This window comes from Abramis brama, assembly GCF_963993115.1.
Source record: "Abramis brama genome assembly, chromosome: 23".
NCBI lineage: Eukaryota > Metazoa > Chordata > Actinopteri > Cypriniformes > Leuciscidae > Abramis > Abramis brama.
Genome location: NC_139985.1, coordinates 16998694 through 17018828, shown reverse-complemented (window position 1 = coordinate 17018828; position 20135 = coordinate 16998694). Strand labels below are relative to the sequence as shown.

The following is a 20135-nucleotide window of genomic DNA, read 5'->3' as shown; positions in this document are numbered from 1 at the left end:
TAATTTTAATCCTCAGCGGTTATTGTTTATGTGTGATAAAAGTATTGTTATTGACTTTCATATTATGGACAAAAATGTTCAGATTTTGAGGGGGGTTTTCTACTCTTTCACCTCTACACTGACATGACCTCTAAGTATTTCTAACCATAGTTTCTTGTTTTTACTTTTAATGAACAGATAATAAAACTATAATAAATCTATACTATATAATATTCTGTGTCTCAAAAGACGGTTTATACCTTTCCATTATCCGATCTTACTGTTGGTGTTATGGATGGCCGGAGACAAAATGTTACCGTTAGAAGGATATACTGAAGGACACTGAATCAGAGCCCAATTTTACTAGCCAATATACTGAGACACAGTTGACTTGATTCAAAAGCTTCTGTGAGAGTTTCGCAGTGTCAAAATGTAAGCGAAGACTTTAAAGCATGACAAAAAAAGAAAGTAAGGCTGAAGAGAAACAACTATACTTATAATTGAAAGATATTTTTTATATTTTGAAAGATATGTAAAAAATAAAAAAATTATAAATTATATACATACACACACACACGGACAAAAGTATTGGGACGCCTGACCATTACATCAACAGGGACTGCAATTCTAAATGCATAGAAATCAATATGGAGTTGGTCTCCTCTTTGAAACTATAACAGCTTCCACACGTCTGGGAAGGCTTTCTATAATACTTGGAGTGTTTCTGTGGGAATGTTTTGTACATTGATCCAAAATCATTTCACATTCACCCCGAAGGTGTTTGATGGAGGTTTGAGGTCAGGGCTCTGTGCAGGCCAGTCAAGTTCTTCCACAACTGACCCAACCATTTTTTTATGGACCCTGCTTTGTGCAATGGTGCGGAGTCGTGCTTGAATAGAAAAGAGCCTTCCCAAACCTATTCCCACAAAGTTGGAAGCATAGTATTATCCAGATGTCTTGGAATGCTGAAGTATTAAGATTTCCCTTCACTGGAAGTAAGGGCCTATAGCTCAACCCCTGAAAAACAGCCCCATACCACTTTTCCTCCTCCACTACACTTTATAGTTGGCACAATGCAGTCAGGCAGGTAACATTCTTCTGCTTGACATTGTACTCGTCATGATTCCTGTCTTGTGTTCCATTGTCTTGTGTTTAAGGAAGTTGAAGTGTTTTCTGTTCCTGTTGTTTCCCTGTTCTATTCCTGTGTTCAGTTCCTGTTTGCTTTTTCCCTTGTTAGTCTCTTTAGTTACCTTTGTTTGTCTTCATAGTTGCCCAGATTAGTTCTCACCTGTTGTTCCTTTGCCCTTGTTTGCCTGTGTATTTATACCCCTGTGTTTCAGTTGTCTTTTGTCGATAGTTCTCTTCACATGGATTTTACACCTTGTGTAAGATGTTGCATTCTGGTTTCCCTGTTTGGATTACCTGTGTTTGTGTTATTTTTAATAAATTTGTGCTTGCACTTGTATTCTTGCCTCTCCTCATCCTTTCTCTCCCATAATACTACTTGGTGACGTGAGGCTTGCATGCAGCTGCTCTGCCATGAAAACCCATACCATGAAGCTCCCACCGCACAGGTGTTTTTGCTGATATTAATGCCAGTGGAAGTTTGGATCTCTTCAGCTATGGAATCAGCAGAGTGTTGGTGACTTTCACGCACCATGAACCTCAATGACTCTGTTACTTCGTGGCTGAGTTGCTGCTGTTCCTAACGCTTCACCTTTCCAATAATACCACTAACAGTTGACCGTGTATTATCTAGCAGGGATGAAATTTCACGAACTTACTTATTGCAAAGGTGGCATCCTATCACAGTACCAGGCTTTCATTCACTGAGCTCTTCAGAATGACCCATTTTTTAACACGTATAAATGCAGACTGTATGGCTTGGTACTTGATTTTTATACACCTGTGGCAATGGGTCTGATTGAAACACTTGAATTCACTAATTAAGAGGTGTGTCCCAATAATTATGTCCATCTTTCCAAGATTTCAGTAAGACTTTTGTTTAATGAAATTAATACTTGTATTAATTTATTTATTTTTAGAAAAAAATAATATTTTATTCTTTTGAATTTTCTATTCCTCAAATTCCTGACAAAAATGTGGCATGGTTTCCACAAAAATATTAAGCAGGTTTCAACATTGATAACAGTAAGAAATGTTTCTTGAGCACCAAATCAGCATATTAGAATGATTTCTGAAGGATAATTTGACACAGAGGGCTGGACTAATGGCTGCTGAAAATTCAGCTTTGCTGTCAGAAGAATAAATTGCATTTTACAATAAATTTAAATTGTAATTAGCAAAAAATATTACCGTCCCCAAGCTTTTAAATGGTAGTACATGTATGTATGAATAACATGTATGTTATACATTGTAAAACTGATTTAAAATGTTTTAACATATAAAAAAAGTAAACAGTCCCTTTTTTTAAAGACCCATTTTTGTTACAACTAAAACATTTGTTTTCGATTATTGACATTATTGATTACTTGTCTATGAAAACAATATGTGGGAGAAAGCGAGAGAACGTGACAGACAGAGTAAAGCTGTGAGCCAAAACTTGGCCAGAGGGCAGAAGCTCCAGTAATCCATGGATCAGGGTCTGTAACATCTCTTCCTTTCACACACTGGCTTGTCTGGTTGCCAGTAAAGGCTGTTCTTTGAGCATCAGTGAGATCTGTGTGAAAGGGCAGCGTCTCACTGAAAACTGATTGCTGTGCCAAAAGGAGTTTGTGTGGTCAGGTGAAGAGGCCACGGTCTGAAACACTCTCACAGTGGCTTTGTTGTGTTTTTAGCAAGGCCTTGCTCTCATGTTCAGAACATTAGATGTAATTTAAAGACACTTGCCGTTCAGCTGCTGTGTAATGGTGGTATTGGGTAGAGGAAGGTCAACATAAAACTATTAACTGTCAACTGCCAAGAGAGCTCTGAGTCTCATACATTATACTGATCACATCCAGACTTTATCTTCCTACTTCACACCATCCTTTACTCAACATCTAATCTCATTTTCTCTGTCCTTTTTTTATTGTTTGACTCCTTTGTATTCTTGTTTGTGCTTGTGTTAAGCTGTTTTTGTGAGTGTATTCCCCTCTCCTTACTAAGACACTCCAGATGAATGAAGACCGTAGGTTACTTAAGTTGGTATAAGGAGGATTCACTAAGAATGAATTATGTCAACTGGGAGCTCATTTATTTGCACTTGCTGTTTTTAGCTTCTGATTCACTGTTTTATAATTCAAATGAAGTACTGCTGCAAAACACACACAAAATCACTTCTGAACACAGTTTGCATAGTTGTGAAGGGTGAAGTATTTATTTATTTATTGGGGATTTGTTTTTTATTTATTATGAATTATTATTATTATTATTATTATTATTTAATAAATTAATTGTAATTATTTAGTTATTTATTATAATTGTATTTATGCTTTTTCTATTTTTGTAAAAAAAATAAAAAAATAATATATATATATATATATATATTATATATATATTATTCAAAGAAAATAGCTAAAAGAACAAGAAGATATATATATCTTCTTGTTCTTTTAGCTATTTTCTTTGAAAAGTTTCTTAAATAGTCATGTTGATGGTGTGAATGTAACATCTAATTTTATTTATTTTTTTATTTTTTTTAAATAGCAGGAATTGACAAAACGTGTAGGTCCTACTTAAATGACTCCCATGAGATTTTAAGTTAATATTTCAATTTAAAAAAAAGCCCTTTGGCCAATGTTCAAGTCAAATGACATGCAGGTAAACAAATAATACTATTTAATCTTATTTTAAGTGTTTTGTTTTGATTGCGTTTATATTTAAATAATTTATTTTAATTTAGCATTTTTGTGATTTAATTAATTATTAGCAATTCTCTCACAAGCCTTCAGGGGTTTTCCAATACCAGTTTGAGAAACCCTGCTTTATACAAATCACTAAAACCACTTTGAGCCATTTCAGTTTACTCGTACATATGTGTACTTTTTGTAGTAAACACAAACCATACGTGCCTTTCTCCATGCACTTGTTGACCGCAGAGGTAGTAAGAGGCTGTAGAATTGAGTAGGTATTTTAAAAACAATGACTTAAAATGTATATTCTCAATTGTTGAAAACTTCAACACTCCTAACTAAAAAGTGTCCAATGTTTATTCACTTCACTCTCCTTTCATCCTACAGTTCTTTGGAGCTCTTGGTTGTAATTTGTTAAACACATCTCCCGGACTCCCGGGGCTGCTAGCTTTGTCGTCATAAACCCAGTTTTATTTAACTGCTTTCTTTAGGATGGATCCACTTGGAGAAAGAGAGTGATCGCAGATGTACTTGAGCATCGTTTTGCATTACTGATGCAGATGTCTTCTCTGTGTTCCGTTCAGGGCCTCCAGCTTGCCAGGCAAACGTCTCTTTTTATCTCCTTTCTAAGTTCAAGGAAAGTTCAGCGTCTTTTGTTTTCCTCCTGACTGTGGAAAAGTCAACAACAGTGTGTTTTAGGAGTTGTTTAGATGTCGTGCTTCATTTTTGGTGTTTTAGATGAGAGCATGTGTTAAATGGATGTCGAAGAGTCACTGACCTAAATGCATTTGTAAATGCTGTTTTTTATGCTCACCGAGGCCGCATTTATTTGATAAAAAATGCAAAATGAGTAATATTTTGAAATATTACTATGTTAACTCTTTCCCCGTCCGCGTTTTTGAATTACGTTGCTAGCCACCACCAGCATTTTTGATCATGTTATTTTACATATGCATATGATTAGATATGATATCGCTTGTTTCTGCTTCTTTTTCAGATGTGTTTTGATCAGGACATTCAGTACTCTTTCAGAAAATGCTTAATAGCGCCCCCCTACCGTATAACAGTGAAAACACAGAAAGCCGGAAATTGTCTCACAAATGACGGACATTTCTGTCAATTGCAGGGAAAGAGTTAAAATAAAAAATAATTTTAGTATATTTTGAACATTTCATTTATTTCTGTGATGGCAAAGCTGAATTTTTGGCATCATTACTCCAGTCTTCAGTGTCACATGATCCTTCAGAACTCATTCTAATATGCTGATTTGGTGCTCAAGAAACATCATCAGTGTTTTAATGTTGTGGCTGATCATTGTCTTTGTAATTGATATACCACATGCACCTGAAATTTGATTTCAGTTTCTCAGGGACTGAAAGAGCAAATCAAACAGATTTTTTTTATTATTATTTTTTATTGATCCAACCCAACCCCCACCGCGTCACACCTTTTGAAATGTTCCTTTGAAGGACAGAAGGGTCAGACATTTTCAATGGAGTGAAAGCTTCCACAAATATCTCCTATCTTTCTCTTTGTTCACCTACCACGCTACGGCCCCTTCAAGGACCCTGGGGGACAAAAAAAGCCAAGCGCCTTTATATGGTGGGACTCAGTACCGCCACTATTATCATCCATAAAAGCACCGCCACAGTTCAATAGTCATCCAGGCGGCACGCTAGCTTCACCCCAAGCAAAACCCAGGTGACAACCTGCAGGCTTAGACAAGATACATCAGCTGTCAATCATCTCCACTCAACCGTATTTAATTAAAAAGGGGATTCAGTCCTCTACTTGTATTTGCTCAACATAATCGCTTGCACAAAAGCACAATTTAGAGGTATATTTCTAACAAAGGGAATTATAGTAGTTTGACATCAATATATTCATTCTGATAGCAGAATTGCTTTGAAGCTTGGAGAAATAATGCCTCATCTGGCGGCTTTGTTGACAGGCTTCCTGTGTGGAAATGGCTGATTTCTGTTGCTTGACAGGAGAGCAGGGCTTCTCTCCTGATGTCTGTATTAGTCTCCATAACAGATGGTGCTGAGTTAAGGATCTGCCGTCGCGAGGGTTTGCAGACTTCTCTTGTTCCTAGCCAATAGTGTCAGCTGTGAGCCTGGATTGTGTGACGTAGTGACTGATCTTTTCTCCAGATGGAAGAAGCAGCATCAGTCATTGGGTTGTGCTGTGGAGAGCATAAGCAAACATTGCTTGACAAGAGGTTGGATTTGGTCGATCTGTGACTGGTAGGATCGGTGATTATCTTCACCATCTTCTGATCTGATCTCTTCTGGGATTGGTCAGTGGAGAGACAGTAGAGGTTGATGATATACGTCTTCATTACAGACCAAGGGTTAACTGGTTTGACCTTTTATTGAAAATATTGAATTAGTAATGAGGTAACGTATGCCACCATGTGTTATGGATTCACTCACCTGATTTGTTTCAACTGTACATGAATCCAGACAAGTGTACCCAAAGCACATTTAATAGGCTCACTCTGAAGAGTTTAAACTAAATAGGAAATACTTTTTCTTTTAGATATTTACCACAAAGCCATCCTAAAAAATGTTCTTTGATTTGGTTGATGGAATAAATGGTATCCATGTAACTATGGCAATATAGATTCATGTCGAACTTGGTTGGTTTCATGTTAACATTAAAGTGTGGCGGTTCATTTTCTACATCAATTATAGTGGTTGCAACTAAGACTTGGTGGTTGCTGTATTGATATTTCTCAATCACAATGCTCAGGTTTGTTTTAAACCTTTTTCTCTAAGTATTAAACTTCTGCAATTAATTTAGTCTGAATCACTTACCATACAGACTGTATTAAAACTTTTCTTCTTCATATGAGAGATCTGTTCTTACTTCTGTAAATTAAAATAAAGCTAAAATAATATAAAATACCGGTATAAATATTATCCCAGCTTCAGACTAAAATTCATGTTTGAGCTGTTTTAACTGAAAGCAACTTGAACTGACATATCTTAAAATATGTCAGTGTCTTTGTTTTGTCTCAAGCACACAAGTAAGGTTTTTTATTTATTTATTTATTTATTTTTTCTAAGGCACATTTATAAAAGCCACTTAAATGCCCCAATTGAACTAAAGCCTAATCCTGGCTTAATCTAAGCCATGTCTGTGAAACCGGGCCTAAACAAAATCTTTCTGACCTAACATTTGAACAGTAGTGTATATTTTTGTGTGTATATATATATATATATATATACATGCCTTTAACTGCAAATATGCAATTAAACTTGCATTTATATATATTAATGCTGTATGTATTCCTGTTTTAATTTATGATCTGTTTTCATTTTTGCATTAATTTGCAGATAATTTTATTATTTGAAAGGTATTGCAACAATGTAATGATAGAAGTTATTCCATACTGATCCCATTTTATTTCGCACCAAATCCTAGACTAATTCACCACGAAAGTGACATTTCTTTGTAATTCGTTTCGAACTGGTCACTCTAAAATTGGTCACACAATCATTTGAAGAAACAGTTCCTCCATAAGTAATGTCTTGGGTTACTATTTAAGTCTTGTGCCAGCTGTAGTGGGGGTGGAGGTTGGAGAAGCATTACCTGAGAGAGGTTAGGAATCATCCTCTCCACTCATGCAGAGCACGCTTTTAATTAGATTACCCAGGCACCCATGCACAGCCGTGAGGGATTGGACACACTCTGTCAGGTCATTTTGCCTCAATGCTGGGCTGGACTGCTTGTCCGCTCTCTTGAATCGCTGGATGTGCTTGAGAAGCTAGAAGGAATCTCAAAAAACTACTTTCTTCTGTAACGGTGGCACATTTTTGAACAGGAATAGGGAATTTAAAACTTGTCCGTCCACTCTGTCCATATGAAAGAACATTGTCTAGAGTTTATCTAGAAAAAATGTCCAGACAAATAACTCTTTATATGAGGCTTGTAGATGACTATGTTAAATGTCTGGTAGAATTAGTCAAAATCACATCTTTGTTTTCCATATGTATACAAGACATTTACCATCTGAAGTTATACATTTGTTTTCTTGAATGTTAAAAAATATATATTCTTAAATAATATTGAAAAATAACCAAATGGAATTTTTCCCCATTAACACCTAACTATTGTTTTTTTAACTTTCATGAACAAGGTGACTTCTGTATGCTGTTTTGTTGTTTTGTGTTTAGTTTAGTTTAGTTGAATTTAGTTTAGTTTAGTTTAGTTTAGTTTAGTTTAGTTTAGTTTAGTTTAGTTTAGTTTAGTTTAGTTTAGTCTCGTTTAGTCTCGTTTAGTCTCGTTTAGTCTAATTTTGTTTAGTCTCATTTAGTCTAGTTTTATTTCGTTTTGTTTATCATTGGTGTCTGTGTGTGTCCCTACAATATATTTAATACACACTCAAAAAAAATAACTCTTTGAATGAACATAAAAAAATCATGGAAAGGATTTCCACATGATTAACTTGCTTAATTTCAGCATTATGCAATTATGTTATTCCAATTTACAGAAGAACACATAAAATAACACTTTAATCCCTAAATTTACCCTCCTAATGCAGTCCCTTGCAAAGCATGCTGGGAACTACAGATCCACTGCCCAGTTAGTTGTCAACAAAAATGATTCATGTAGTTTTCACACAAAATTAATTAAGTAAACTTCAATTTTAAATATATTAGGTTGATTGAACACAATTAAATTAAGTTGTGACAAAATATTAAACAATCGTGTTACTTTAGCTTATTTTAATTCATTAAATTTAACAAGAGGCAAAAAATATTTTTTTGAGTGCATATTTATCATCAAACAATAAACTAATTTACATTGTTTTTTTATTAATACAACTGAAATACTGTTATTGTTACTCAGTCTAAATAATAAATTGGTCAAAGTTCTGAAAAAAAAAAATACTTTTGTAAATTAAGTTAGCTTAAAACATGCATACTGTTGTTTTCATTTGTACAGAGACATAGTGAAGAAAGAAAAAAAATAAGTGGAGGAATAAATAATTTGTCAATGCTTTTGCGTTCTTCTGAGAAACGTTGCATTCCTTTGCCAAATGTTTATGTTCCGCCTAGAAACTTTTTGGTTTTGTGAGCAAACACAAAGTTTCTCGGGGGAACACATAACATTTGTGAGAGAACGTAAAAGCATTGACTTTTATTTTTTTAGTATTTTTCCTCCCATCTCATATATTTAATTTTTTTGTAGGTTCACTGAATACCTCTTTTTTTACACAGTGCAATTTGCAAGTAAACAACACAAATACAAAACAGATTAGAATTGAATACAGAATATTTGTTGTGCATATAAAACATATCTCAGCATGAAGCGTACCAGACACTGTTGATTTAGTGTGTACTCTTCATATTAGGCAGTACAAATATGCCAGGATGTTCTTGCTTTTCTTTTTGTGATGTCAAAATCAGAACTGTTTTAAAAGATTTAACCTCTTTCACCTGAAAAAGTAGTATAATGAGAGATTTGTTTTTTTTTAGCAGAGAAGATGAATAATCTGTCCCAGTTTTTTGTTTGGGTTGCGGATATTGTTAGCGTCATGTGGCAATGATCAACGTCTGCAAATTCATCATAGAGGATAAAGGGGAAAAATGCAGTTAAATGATTTATAGTCTCTGGAGGCTCTTGGCTTACTTTTACACTTCAATTAATTTTGTTTTGAAGATTGCGAGAATGGGCAGGCCTGCTGTGTTTCTCCCATAAAATCAGTGAGTGAGCTTTGGCATGCTGATGGACTTGAGAGCTCTCAAAGTTTTCAAGTTACAAGATAACAATGTATTTCTCTTTGTGCCTTCCACGTGCCGTGACGGGTAGGAAATAAGCGAAGCCGAGCTGCCAGAGCACCTTAGCAGCGCTTCATTTCTCACTCTCATGTTTAACCGTCTGTTGCTAATTTACTTTCTCTCCAGGCAATCCTTTTTTAATAGTGCATCCGTTTGTTCAGGAGACAATTGATTCCCTGCACCGCCATATTCATCAGTTACATTAACTGAAGCTTGTCCGGAATATGAATTATGGAGGCCCTCTCTCCATTTCTGTCCCACATTTCTAGCTGCAGCTTTATGTCAATAGACCATGTAAATACCTTTGAGGAAAACAAATGTTAACCTAAAGTCAACAATGTGCTAATTACGCTAATGATAATGAGTCTCGCACATATTCATCAATGCTTTAAGTGTCGTCTTGTCATTGAGTTGTAAAGGGGTGCCTTTGCAAAATACTACACGCATTTATTGATGTTTCTTTCCTGTTGTGTCTGCTTCGACACAGGGACTTTGACAGCTTGTCCGATCTCACAGAAGAGTCCAAGGTCAAGTACATCGCTCAGCGGTGGGAGGAGCTCGGATTAAAAGACGTCCGGGTTACTAATCACACGGCTCTTCTGAGCTATCCCGGGCCCGCCGTCAGCACGATCGTGGATAAGATTGGAAACCACTGTTACCTGCCCAGCGGAGCGAGGTGTGGACAGCCATCCACATCCACGACTGAACCCTTTGCCTTTGCAGCCTACTCTGCTGTGGGAAGTCTAGTGGTGAGTTGCATTGTACCATCAAGAGATCAATACCACACTCACAATTGTACTAGAAATATCAGATATGGGTCTATAACTTAAAACATTATTGTGTGATAATGTTGGCCAACCTAAAAACATGGTAATCAACCTAAATGCATTTGGATATGCCCACACAACCTAAAACGTGAAAAAAAAACTTGCAGTTGTAACCTCAAGTATATATTTCTAACTGACCTAACCTGCATTTTTTTGTTTTTATTTATTTTTGATCAATTTGTCTGTGTAACCTAATTTGTCAGATTGATTTAGTCAATTTAGTTGACATTTTTACCTTGAATAAAATTTAGTTGTTACCACTTAAAGTAAATTTTTAGGTACTGTTATAAAAAAAGAAAGAAAAAAGAACTAAAAGTTACTCTACTGTTAAAAAATTTGGGCTCAGTAAGATTTATTTTAATTAGTACTTTTATTCATGAAGGATGCAATGAATTGATCGTAAGTGTCAGTAAAGGCATTTATAATGTTACAATATACACACACACACACACATATATATATATATGTTCTTTTGACCTTTTAATCCGTCAAAGAATCCTGTGGGGAAAAAAAGGTATCATGGTTTCTCCAAAAGAACAGCTGTTTTGAACATTGATGATTTCTGAAGAATCATGAGACACAGAAGAATAAGGTAATAACAATCATTAAAAAAACCTATTAATTTTAATTGGTAATATTTTACAATATTTTTATTTTTTTACTGTACTTTTGATCAAATAAATGCAGCCTGGATGAGAATAAAAGTAGGAAATGTCTTAGTGACTTAAGACTGTTCCTGTTTGTTTGTTTTTTATTTAATTATTTTTTAATTGCTTTACCCACCATTGAAAATGACTGCGAAATAGGCCAAAGCATCAAGCTTTGCAAGTTTGGACTGGAACAGAATATGTGTGTGGAACAAGAGCAATTTTAACGCTCAAAGAACTCACTGCTGTTCCATTCCTGGTTTTCCATTTCCCACCCGCTGGTGAGTGAAACCCTGATCCGAGTGATCACCCAACCACTCCACACTACAAGTGAAACTTTCACATTTTTGCTCCTCACTCTAGGCACACAGGCTTTACACCACTCACTGTCACGTTTGGTCTGTGTTTTGCTTGAGTTGGACTGTTTGGTTTTGCCCTCTTCCCAGTTCAGTTTCATGTGTTAATTCATCTGTTGCCATAGTTTTTGATTTGCCCTCATGTGTTACACCTGTGTCTAGAAGTTAATATTCTCGTTTAGCCCCAGTGTTTCCCTGTGTATAGCCCTCATTTTCCGTTGTTCCATTTATTGCCCATTCCTTCTGCAACCGATGATGACACTCACATAGGCCTACTCTGGTCTGAAACACCACAGAAATAAATAACTCTCAGTACTTTTTGAATGCCTCTCAGCCATTCAAATTCACAAGGACTTGTAGTAACTTATTCATTTATAAATATAATCATTTATAATACATTATCAACAATCATTGAACATAAAGTTGCTTATTGACTTTTTATATTGTCAACTTCACTGCACTATAAATGTATTGCATTGGCAGCTGCAGCTGAATTAGCATCAGATATTTTTATGCAAACACACTCTTACTTCCACAGCCCTGAATGCTTCATCCTGTCGGAAGGTTAAAACAAATCCATTATGCAAGACTGAACCCATTTCACACACGTGTGTGATATATTCTCCAGTTATTTTTAGAGGTTATGCTTTCTGTCTCTGAAGGGAACAGGAAATGTCGAAGGAAGATGCATTGCCATTATCCGTTTCAAGACAGACACACTGTATCTAACAGGGATAAGCTTCAGTAAAAAGTTCTCCGATTTAGTCACAGTCGGTCTTTCATGTCGTCCTCCACAAGGGGGGTCAAAGTCATCCATCATAACACTGCACATACTCAAGGCTCCGATGTAAATTAAACTGCATTTGCAATGTCTAAAAATCAGCAGGGAAAAACAAATACGACCGGCTTGATGGATGAAATGCTCAGGGATCTCGTGCTGAGGCGTTAGAGATTCATCCAGCTATCCTGAGCCACTCATGGGTCACTGGGCATTTTACATTATGTACTTTTACCAACTCCCAGCTCCACAGCTGGGCTAAAATATTCACCTTCTTTTCCACTGAAAACATACAGATGCACAGCGGTATCATTGTTCCCTTTCGTGGTCACTCCGAGTTACGTCGGATGACGACGATTGGGGTTTCGCTTAGAAGCCTATCACCTTCGAGTATATAAAACGAGCCAATGGCAATGAAAATGCCATGGGTCTGCGGAATTTGCATAGCGTAACTCCGCCCGCCGCAGGGGGTATATAAGGAAGTACGCTGGCACAATGCAGACATGCTTTCGCTTCGGAGCCGAGAACTTCTCCACTCCTGTAAGCCAAATATTCTGAGTTAGTCTTCTCTTACCTTCGAGACGAGCGAACTCTCCGGTGTTGGTGTGACGGCGATTTCAGCGAGTGCTCACTACCCTGCTGATCTGTTCAGTGATCTGACAGTTAGTGTGTTTCTCCCTGTTCGCTTCAGCATCCGCGGAGTTTATCCTCTCACAAAAAGAGCATTGCACGTGGCACGTCTTTTTAAAGATGCCTCGCCCGTGCACTTCTGGTTGCGGTCGCGAGATATTTTTCTCTGATGGGCACGAACTCTGCTTAGCGTGTTTGGGTGTTGATCACGCTAAAGCAGCGTTCGTGGATGACTCATGTTCCCACTGCGGGAATATGACCATCTCCATGCTGCGGTCGAGACTCAATGAGCTCGTCAGAGCGAGAGTCCCCCTACCCACACCCCGATCTACTGGCTCCGAGAGGGCTAGTACTTCGGCTGGTGGCCGGGGTGGCCTGAGGGTAACTGTGTGGGACATACCGCCGACACGTCCACGGTCCACACACCCCTCTTCAGCATCGGCACCCGCGAGTGTACAAACTGAGATCGCTGGTTCCTCTTCGGAGGCCCCGCGGGTTTCGTTTGGAGCTCCAGAGGAAGATACCATGTCGATCGCAGCATCACAAGGTGGGCGCGAGTCCTCGGGAAGTGAGGATTCGGCTGCGTTGCCGCCCTCGGGTGTGTCAGCGTTGCCCGAGTCTGATCCCGAGCTGACCGCCATGCTTTCCCGGGCAGCCGCGGCTATTGGTATTGAGTGGTCCCCGCCACCCGATCCAGTGCGCTCGCGGCTGGACGATTGGTTTTTGGGAGCGGCCGCTGACACCCGTCGCCGCCCAACCCCAATTCCTTTCTTCCCGGAAGTGCATGAGGAAGTCACGCGGTCCTGGAAGGCTCCCATGTCTTCCCGCGATCGTTCGTCGGCTTTCTCCGCCTTTCCTCCCCTCGATAGAGCTGATGCTTGTGGGTACACTGGGATTCCCACGGTTGAACGTTCTGTCGCGATGCAGCTGTGTCCGGCAAGCGCTTCATCACGTGGTGATCCAAAGCACCCATCCAAAGCCTGTAGATTTTCGTCCAGCATGGTCGCGAAATCTTACAGAGCGGCGGGACAGGCAGCTGCTTCTCTGCATGCCATGGCCATCTTGCAGGTTTACCAGGCCAAGATGCTCCGTGACATGCACGAGGGTAGGACAGACCCAGGGCTCTTTGATGAGTTGCGCGCCGCCACTGACCTCGCTCTCCGGGCGACGAAAGTGACCGCGCGCTCCCTGGGTCTGGTGATGTCCACAGCTGTGGTCCAGGAGAGACATCTCTGGCTGAACCTGGCTGATATGCGTGAGCCCGAGCGGACTCGTCTGCTTGACGCTCCCATATCCCAGGCCGGCCTTTTCGGCGGTGCGGTCGAGGACTTTGCCCAACAGTTCTCGACTGCTCAGAAGCAGACTGAGGCCATTAAGCATATTCTGCCCCGGCGTGCTGTTGCTGCTAAGCCGCCGGCACAGAATCCTCAGCCTGCTCGCCGCCGAGGGCGCCCTCCTGCGGCTCCCGCCCCTCCCGCACGGCCCCAGCAGCAGTCATCTGGGCCGCGTCGTGGAGGAAGCCGCAGGAAGGCGCCACAGCCCTCTCCAGCCCCGCCGCCCGCTAAACGCCAGGCCAAGCGGCGCTCCTGAGACGGGCAGCTCAGGATTGGCTTTCCTTTCTGTTCAGGAGGTGGTAGCAGGGCCACTCCTTCCCCCGGTGGAGGGCCGGGGGAGAATCTTTTGTTCTCCACTCCCCGCTGCTCGTCCCACGACGGGCAGCACCCTAATGTGGTTAAAGACAGAATCGAAATCCCCAATCCTGAGCCCACAGAGCCTGAGGGCCACAGTGCACGCCACCCTCGGGTCCCGCCACTGCCGCCCCCCTCTGTCCCAGAGGTGCGGGATGACAGCACGCGCCGCCCACGGGCCACGCTCCTCTCATCCCCCTCTGTCGCCAGACCCCTGCCAGAGCACGCCCCCGTGGGACGCGCGCCCTCCCCTGGCCTCCTCTGGCAGGACGCGGTTAATGACCGTGCCCCCGCACAGGGCCGCTATGCCACCCTCGCCGGTGCCGGTCATTCCGCCTCGCTGCCCCACCGACGGTACGTCTGTGGTTCGTATGACCCCGCTGGTGCACTTTCTGGAGGCCTGGCTAGAGCTTCCCAGACTGTCCCGCTGGGTCGCGAGAACCATCAGGCTCGGCTACGCGATTCAGTTCGCGAGATCTCCTCCCCGCTTCAGGGGAGTCCGCTTCACTATGGTCGGTGGCAATGCCCCTGTCATGAGAGCGGAGGTCGCCACCCTACTGGCGAAGGGTGCGATCGAGATTGTCCCTCCAGCCGAAATGAAGTCCGGCTTCTACAGCCCTTACTTCATTGTACCCAAGAAGTCCGGTGGGTTACGGCCAATCCTCGACCTGCGCGTCTTGAACCGCTCCCTTCACAGGCTGCCGTTCAAGATGCTAACGGCCAAACACATCCTCCAGTGTGTGCGGCCGCAGGATTGGTTTGCAGCGATCGACCTGAAGGACGCCTACTTCCATGTCTCCATTTTACCTCGACACAGACCGTTTCTACGGTTTGCTTTCGAGGGGCAGGCATACCAGTACGCGGTTCTCCCTTTCGGGCTAGCCCTGTCTCCTCGCGTCTTTACGAAGGTCGTCGAGGCAGCCCTTGTTCCCCTCCGGGAACACGGGGTTCGCATCCTGAACTATCTCGACGACTGGCTGATCCTAGCTCACTCTCGAGACCAGGTTTGCGAACACAGGGACCTAGTGCTCCGGCACCTAGTTCGTCTGGGCCTTCGGGTCAACTGGGAGAAGAGCAAACTCTGCCCCGTGCAGAGGATCTCTTTTCTCGGTATGGAGATCGACTCGGTCGCCATGTGCGCGCAGCTTACGAGCGAGCGCGCGCAGTCACTGCTGGCTTGTCTTCGTCAGTTCGAGGGCAAGAGTGCGGTTCCACTGAAACTTTTTCAGAGGCTCCTGGGGCATATGGCATCCGCAGCCGCAGTAACGCCGCTGGGATTGCTTCATATGAGACCGCTTCAGCTTTGGCTTCGCGATCGAGTCCCGAGGTGGGCATGGCAACACGGCACGCTCCAAGTCCCAGTGACTCCAGCCTGCCGTCAGACCTTCACCCCGTGGGCGAACCTCAGCTTTCTACGGGCCGGAGTGCCCTTAGAACGAGTTTCCCGGCATGTTGTTGTATCAACAGATGCCTCCAACACGGGCTGGGGCGCCATGTGCAATGGTCATGCTGCCGCGGGCTCCTGGACAGGACCCCAGCGCCTTTGGCATGTCAATTGCCTCGAGTTGCTGGCTGTACGTCTCGCCCTGCACCGCTTCCATGCGCTGCTCAGGGGTCAGCACGTACTAGTCCGATCAGACAATACCGCAACAGTAGCGTACATCAACCATCAAGGTGGTCTACGCTCCCGCCGTATGTCGCAACTCGCTCGCCACCTCCTCATATGGAGTCAGAAGCATCTGAGGTCGCTTCGAGCCATTTATATCCCGGGACACCTGAACCAGGCGGCCGACGAGCTGTCTCGAGTTCGGCCTCTCGCTGGAGAATGGCGACTCCATCCCCGGACGGTTCAGCTGATTTGGGATCAGTTCGGCGACGCACAGGTAGACCTGTTTGCCTCCCACGACTCGTCCCATTGCGACCTGTTTTATTCCCTGACCGAGGGCACGCTCGGCACGGATGCACTGGCGCACAGCTGGCCGCGGGGCCTACGCAAGTATGCGTTTCCCCCAGTGAGCCTTCTTGCGCAGACCTTGCGCAAGATCAGGGAGGACGAGGAGCAGGTCATTCTGGTTGCCCCGTATTGGCCCAACCGGACCTGGTTCTCCGAACTAGTACTCCTCGCGACAGCACCTCCCTGGCCAATCCCTCTGAGGAAGGACCTCCTTTCTCAGGGACGGGGCACCTTATGGCACCCTCGTCCCGATCTTTGGAACCTCCACGTGTGGCTCCTGGACGGGACGAGGCAGGTTTGAGTACCCTACCACCTGCGGTGGTGGCTACCATCACTTCCGCTAGAGCATCGTCCACGAGACATCTCTATGCGTTGAAGTGGAACCTCTTCGTCAACTGGTGTTCTTCTAAACATCAAGAACCCACGAAATGCCCGATCAGTGTCGTGCTTTCCTTCCTGCAAGAAGGGTTGGAGCGAAGGCTGTCTCCCTCCACCCTGAAAGTGTATGTTGCCGCCATTGCCGCACATCACGAAGCAGTTGATGGTAAGTCTCTGGGAAAGCACGACCTGATCGTCAGGTTCCTGAGGGGAGCGAGGAGACTAAATCCTCCTCGTCCTCCCCTCGTTCCCTCTTGGGACCTCTCAGTGGTTCTAACTGCCCTGCAGAGTGCTCCATTTGAGCCTTTGCAATCAGTGGAGCTTAAGTTCCTGTCAATGAAGACAGCGCTCCTGGTTGCATTGGCCTCCATCAAGAGGGTAGGGGACCTGCAGGCATTTTCGGTTGACGAAGCGTGCCTGGAATTCGGGCCGGCTGACTCTCACGTGATCCTGAGACCCCGGCTTGGATACGTGCCCAAGGTTCCTACCACACCCTTTCGAGACCAGGTAGTGAACCTGCAAGCGCTGCCCTCGGAGGAGGCAGACCCAGCCTTGGCACTGCTCTGTCCAGTACGCGCCCTTCGTGCTTACGTAGACAGAACGCGGTGTTTCAGGACCTCAGACCAGCTCTTTGTCTGTCATGGTGGGAAGCTGAAGGGAAAGGCTCTCTCAAAGCAAAGGTTATCACACTGGATAGTGGATACCATTGCTTTGGCATACCAGCAGCAAGGTCGTCCGTGCCCCCTTGGTGTGAAGGCCCACTCCACTCGTAGTGTGGCTTCCTCTTGGGCTCTAGCGCATGGCGCCTCGCTAACAGACATTTGTAGAGCTGCAGGCTGGGCGACACCCAACACATTCGCGAGATTCTATAATCTCCGAGTAGAGCCAGTTTCTTCTCATGTACTCGCTTCAACCAGCCGGTGCTAGATTCTGCTCAGGTGTCTTCGCTTGCTCGCCATTCCTCTCCACGGACGGGATACGTGCGATATTTCTCTCAGGTGAGTCTGATAAGCTCTGAGTTCCTCCAGCACTGGTGACGTCAACGCCTGACTTATGCCATTTTGCCATAACGCAGCTTTTGCGCTTGACTAGGTGCCTCCATGTGCATGGTTCCCCCTCTGGGCGACCCCCACATGTGTTTTCCACTGTAAGTCTCCTTGTGAGCGTGTGTCTTTCCCTTGGCAAGCCCTTGCCACCCCTGGGGTTTAAAATTCCACCTGCGGCTGGACACCCCAGTGATTCTCCATATGCATCCCTCTGGGTCATATGTGTATTCTAAGTCCCCCCCATCAATGGCTGGGCATGATTGCATATTTCTCTCTGAGATATGCTTCCCAGTGTACCTTGGTATCCCTGTGTTAAGTAGGACTCCTTCGTTCGTGCTAGTCTCACAACAGGGAGCTCAGACTTACGCAGGGCACTGGAAGACAGCCGAGGTGGCGTGATTAGACTGGAACCCCAATCGTCGTCATCCGACGTAACTCGGAGTGACCACGAAAGGGAACGTCTCGGTTACGGATGTAACCCTCGTTCCCTGAGTGGGAACGGAGACGTTACGTCTTCCTGCCACTTCCGCTGTACCGCTGAAAAACGCCTGGGGCCAGTCTCGGCTCCTCAGCGAAGGCATGTCTGCATTGTGCCAGCGTACTTCCTTATATACCCCCTGCGGCGGGCGGAGTTACGCTATGCAAATTCCGCAGACCCATGGCATTTTCATTGCCATTGGCTCGTTTTATATACTCGAAGGTGATAGGCTTCTAAGCGAAACCCCAATCGTCGTCATCCGACGTAACGTCTCCGTTCCCACTCAGGGAACGAGGGTTACATCCGTAACCGAGACGTTTTCTACTTTAAGAATGTGTCATGATAGTTTTCATTTAAAGGGTTAGTTCACCCAAAAATGAAAATTCTGTCAGTAATTACTCACCCTCATGTTGTTCCAACCCCGTAAGACTTTCGTCCATCTTCGGAACACAAATTAAGATATTTTTGATGAAATCTGAGAGCTGGCTCACTCCTTCATAGGCTTCTATATAATCGATATCTGCCATCACAGAAAAGTTAGTCAAGACATCGTTAAAATAGTCCAAGTGACAACAGTGTTTTTTCTCCGCAAGAAAAACATTTGAATTTTCTTCTGTGTGGGCCTCTGAGTGAGTTCACGTAATGTAACAGCGCAGCGCTTCTGGGTTGTACGTCAGAACGTAGGCTCACTATTGGCCGACGCTGGTCATGTGTGTGATGCGTGTAATGCTGGCCAATAGTGAGCCTACGTTCTGACGTACAACCCAGAATCTTCAACTAATTCGCAACACATGCATACGCACATTAAATTTTTCTTAAAATCATTCTGATGTTAGTGAATTTGGAGTATTCTAAATGAGCGATCACGTGCATGAGGTTAGTCATTTGCATAAAATACGCCCAAACATCTTCATATAAGGGCTTTCCGCGTATTCTTTCCTTTACATTCTCAAAACCAGTTCACACAATAAACACATTTTTATACAGACCCAGATTACAGGCCTAACATTAGCCAGCTGTACATACGCGTGAATCTGCGTTATTTCAACGTAATCTCACAGAAATTCGTACGTATTTTACGAGGTGGCTAATATGAATTTCGTACGACCTACACTCATACGTGTCTAGACTCCAGTGATGGGTAGAATAGAGGCGGGGTTAGTGGTGGTCCTTCCTGGTGATGCTTTTTGAAAAATCGTACGAGTGAGGTAATATGAATTTGTACGAATTAGCCACCTCGTAAAATACGTGCAAATTGGCGTGAGATTGAGTTAGTAATTCAGAGAAACCTTGCAGTTGAAGCTATAACGCAGCTTTTCTTACTCTTTCACTGTAGCCTATATGATGAAATATATTTAGGATTAATATTATTATTATTATTATATGAATATTAGTCGTGTTAAGATGAAATATAACTTCATAACACGATTATGCAGCACAGAAAAAGTGTTTTCTGCATAAGTGTAGTTTCAGTTGTTCCTACACTTTTTTTTGCGAATTTGGAATAAATTTTAGTTCGAAAGTTTTTGGTGTATCATTTGTTCGTGAAAATGTTGGTACATCAATTCCATGCACAAATTTCTGCATGTGCATGGTTAGTGAATGAGACCAATTGAGTCTTCTACACTTATTATTCAGCTACAAATAATACTTATTATTTATTATATTATTGATTTAGAGCTTATTTGTTTGCAGCTTTTTAGCGTAAAACGCTTTTCACAACCGATTTTACTTCTGTAAACTGATATATTTCTGTTTGTCTGTCTGTCAGTCAGTTTATTTGTTTGTTTG

At 42.8% G+C, this 20135-nt stretch overlaps 1 protein-coding gene across 1 annotated transcript in view; it reads left to right on the top strand.

Moving 5' to 3' along the window:
* naaladl2 (N-acetylated alpha-linked acidic dipeptidase like 2) overlaps positions 1-20135 on the top strand; it is a 296732-nt gene that overhangs the window by 120446 nt on the left and 156151 nt on the right. The window contains exon 3 of the mRNA XM_084100591.1: positions 10050-10311. Coding sequence (XP_083956717.1) covers positions 10050-10311 — 262 coding nt within the window. The remainder of the gene's footprint in view (positions 1-10049; positions 10312-20135) is intronic.